The 3,952-nt window shown below is 58.4% G+C and overlaps 1 protein-coding gene across 1 annotated transcript in view; it reads right to left on the minus strand.

The window, feature by feature from the left end:
- Positions 1 to 2,112: 2,112 nt before the first annotated feature.
- KCNC3 (potassium voltage-gated channel, Shaw-related subfamily, member 3) overlaps positions 2,113 to 3,952 on the minus strand; it is an 11,421-nt gene continuing 9,581 nt past the window's right edge. Inside the window, exons 10-12 of the mRNA XM_010849725.1 lie at positions 3,803 to 3,945; positions 2,496 to 2,687; positions 2,113 to 2,221 (exon numbers count right to left, since the gene is read on the minus strand). Of these exons, the coding sequence (XP_010848027.1) occupies positions 2,121 to 2,221; positions 2,496 to 2,687; positions 3,803 to 3,945 (436 nt within the window). The 3' untranslated portion in view covers positions 2,113 to 2,120. The remainder of the gene's footprint in view (positions 2,222 to 2,495; positions 2,688 to 3,802; positions 3,946 to 3,952) is intronic.

Raw genomic sequence — 3,952 nt, forward strand, 5'->3', positions numbered from 1 at the left:
CCCCCGCCCAGCCAACCTCCACCAATCCCCCAACTCCTCCCGTACCCACATTCCCAAGTCCTCCTGCCCCATCCCTCAATTTCATAGGGGCCCATCCAGACCTGGGGGTGGGGGAACAAAGGGAGTAGGCAACACGGCTGGGTGCAAGCGGGGGATGGGCTGAGATGGGAACAGGGAGGTGGGGGTTGGTAATGAGATGACAGTGGAGGATGATGGGGGAGGTGAGGGTTGCAACAGGAGAGGTCCAGGAATGGAACAAGAAGAGCCAGACAGTCCCCTCTGGACTAGGAGCCCGCAAGCCTGCTTCTTGTCCTGCATCTGCTCTGTGGCTGGCGGTTGGCCATGGCCCTCTCTGAGCTTCTGAAAGGGCCGTGAAAGAAGGGGCTTTAGATGTGGTTCTCCTTGGAGGCTCCCTGAGTCCTGCTCTGCCATCTCCTTAGGCTGTAGCTAGGGATTCTTTAAGCTGCATTTGGAAGGAAGACTCATAGGTGTTTGTTGAATGAATAAGTGATGGACCAGGTGCCTTCAGGTGGCTTCTCAACACTTTTAAGATCAAACCCAGCCTCTCACCATGGCCCAAAACACTTCCCCCTAGGCTCCTCCCCTCTCCTCTTGGCCATTCAACTCCAACCACACTTTCCTCCTTGCTATTCCTTTAACAAACCAAGGGCATCCCACCTCAGCACCTCAGGGCCTTTGAACTTGCTCTTTCTTCTGCTCGCTGGTCCTTTTTGAGCTTCAAGTTTTAGGTTGCCTTCTCAGAAAGACCTTAACAGACCCCCTTTATCTGACCTGGTTAGAGTAATTATCTTGTTTGTTTTCTGTTTCCCCCACTCATGGAGTGGAGAACTTCCCTGTAAAGGGCCAGATAGTCAATATTTCCAGGGCTTTGTGGGCCATAACATACATCTCTGTTGAAACTATTCCACTCTGCTGTTGTACACAGTGGCCGTGTTCCAATAAAGCTTTATTTACAAAGCAACTGGCGGAGAGGTTTGGCCCTTGGCTATAGTACGTTGTCACAGGGCTCTAGAGTATCAGCTCTGTGATGGGAGATGTGTGCTTTGCCCCCTGCCACATCTCCACTGCCTGGAACTCCACCCGCAATCATTAGTTGCTGAATGAATGAATGAAGTTAGGGGTTAGCTGGGGTTGTTGTGAGGATTACAGAATATATGGCATGTGGGAAGTGTGCAGTTATGTTTGCTGAATAATTCACCTGCTGTCCCCTCACTCTCTCTCTGACCTCCCCACTGTCCAGTCCTGGCCCTGTTCCTCTGCCTCTCTTCTTCCCCATCCCTGGAGCTCTGACCCTGGCTCAGGCTTTGTCCTCTCCCCTGGGACCCTCACTCCAGCCTCCACCTCAGCCTCCCGACCTGCAGTCTCCCCACTCCAGTGCCTCCTCATGAAGTCCCAGAGTGGACCTCAGTTCAGTTCGGTCACTCAGTTGTGTCCGACTCTTTGTGACCCCATGGACTGCAGCACGCCAGGCCTCCCTGTCCATCACCAACTCCCAGAGCTTGTTCACACTCATGTCTGACCTGCTCCTTCCCAGATCCCAGGACAGGGCTCCTCAGCTCAGCCTGCTCTCCTGCCTCAGGTCTGGGTCTGCATCTGCCTCTCCCACCAAACTGGGGGTAGAGGACAGGGTTGATGTGCTCCCCGCTGATTCCCTGTGCTTAGCACCGGGAGCATGTATGTGGGTGCTTGGTAAGTGCTGTCCAAGCCACAAGTGACTGCATAAGTGGCTGAGTCTTTCTCACCTCATCATGTACTCAGAAGAACGTCCTGGGTGTATGCCCCCTTTTCTTGATTAAACAAACAAAAGTAAAACCAAGGCGGGGAGGCAGGGGAAGAGATGTGGATGGGGGTGAGGATGGAGGTCAGTCGTGAGGCCATTGGGGTGGGGGGGTCAGGCACATGGTGGGAAGGGGTGGGGTGAGTTCTAGCAGTTAGTGAGAGGCAGGGCAAGTCCTGGGCAGATGGGTGTGGGGTCAGTGTCGGGGCTGGGGGTTAATTGGATGGAGCTGTTCACAGTGAGGGGGTGGGAGTCTCAGTCAGTGGGGGCTGCATGTTCTCAGATGGGTTAGTCGGGAGGGAAGGGGTTCACAGGGGTGGGGCTACTTACCCCGGGGGAGGGGTTCGTCCACTAGGGGATATCCAGGCTGCAGCGTTGGCGTTGAGGTCGGGCAAGAAGCTTGGGGGCCTGGCTTACGCCAGTCTGGGGGGGCAGTGGGGAGCACCAGTGGCTGGGGGTGGGGAAGAGGCCAGAGGGTCCGGGTGGGTGGGTGGGGGGAAATGGAGATGCAATAAAGACAGGTGAAGGGTCAGTGGTGAGGAAATTCGGGGGAGGGAGTCTGAGAGGGAGGGAATTGGGGGCCAGGAGGTGGGGGAAGGGAAGTCCAGCACCTCCTCCCCCATCTCCCTCTCTGCCCTCCCCTAGGGGAGGGCAGAGAGGGAGGGTCCCAGGTGGGGGCCAGTGGAGGGCACCTCACCTTTCCGGATGGAGCCATCAGGGGATGGGGCGTAGTCGGTGAGGAGGAAGCAGGCTCGGTCCCGGCCGTAGCGGCCCCGGCTCCCAGGGGTGATGGGACTCTTGTCTTCCGGGGACATGGCGGGTTGGTCAATGGCCGGGCAGTCCTCGTGGGCAAGCGCAGCAGCTGCAGGGTCCCCATTGGGGCGGGGATCTGTGTTCAGAGGGGCAGACAGAGACACAAAGGCGACAGTGAGGTGTGGGAACTTGTGGAGGAGAGGGTGCCAGACGTGCAGGGGGTCAGGGGGGTGTGGCTGGTGGGTTTGGGGAGCAGGGTCATGGCCAGGAGGGTGTTGAGTCTTGGGAAGGACAGCAGGGAAGGGTGTTGAAGGCCAGGAAGTGGAGTCAGGCCAGGCACTGGGTGCCAAGAAGGGCAGCACTGGACCAGGGCGTTGGGTGTTTGGAGGGATGGGAACAGAAGCGGTGGCTGGGAAGTGAGCTGGGTACTGGTGGGCTGCGTGGTTGAAATGGACTGAATGAGGTTCAGCTGTGGTTGGGTGCGTGCTGTGGGATAGGTTTGGAAGGGTGGCTGGGAGGGATGAGGAGGCTGGGAGGTGGTTGTCTAGGGAGGGGTGTTGGACGCTGGCAAGGGCACAGTGGGGAGGCGTTGGGAAGGTGACAGATGAGGGAGGGGGAGGTGGGGGTCCCCTAGGCTCTGACTCCAGCTATTTTTAATTGGTGTGAAACTGGGTCAGCGGCTGAGGGAGCAAGATGGGGGGCCGGGCGGCCCAGCTCCCTTTCTTGACCTATTTAAGGCATGGGGGTGGGGCCCCCCAAGCCTCTCCCTCCCCTCGGACAGTCGCCCCAATCCCTGCTTCTGAGACACAGACTCCCCTGGGGGGAGGGACGCACAGGCTCAGTCAACTTTCCTCTCATTTCCTTCATCACATAAGCTGCAGCTGCCCCTGGCCTGTTTCTGGTCCTCGATTCCCATGTGAAACTCTCTCCCCATGTCTCTCTGAACCACCCCCCTTTACTCTGAGTCCCTCTCACCATATGGCTGATCACTCTGCCCTCCCCCTAGACCCCCTGAATACCTTAGCTGTAGGTCTGTCTCTCCCTAAAACTCTTTCACACGAAATCTGCTTCTCCATCACTGCTTGCTTCCCTGCTTCTTCTCTGGCCTCAGCACCTGCTTTCCCTTTCCTCTTTCCTGTGTCCGTTGGTGACCACCTCCGAGCCTCAGCACATACCTCCTGCCCCCCTCAGCACTACCCCACCTCTGCCTGCCCACTCCACCCCCCTCCACCCCTGGTGACCCCTCCTCACCTGCCCGGTTGATCTCAACCACTTCCTCCTGAGCCAATGGGCAGGGCTCCCCAGGGGCCGGCAGAGGAGGCAGCCCCATGATTCCGAGCCCACCCGCTCCCCCCCTGAGCAGCCCGGGGTGCGTGTGGGGGCCCGGTGGGTAAGCCCCGG

The sequence above is a fragment of the Bison bison genome, unplaced genomic scaffold (genome assembly GCF_000754665.1).
Source record: "Bison bison bison isolate TAMUID 2011002044 unplaced genomic scaffold, Bison_UMD1.0 scf7180017864285, whole genome shotgun sequence".
In the NCBI taxonomy this organism is placed as follows: Eukaryota; Metazoa; Chordata; class Mammalia; order Artiodactyla; family Bovidae; genus Bison; species Bison bison.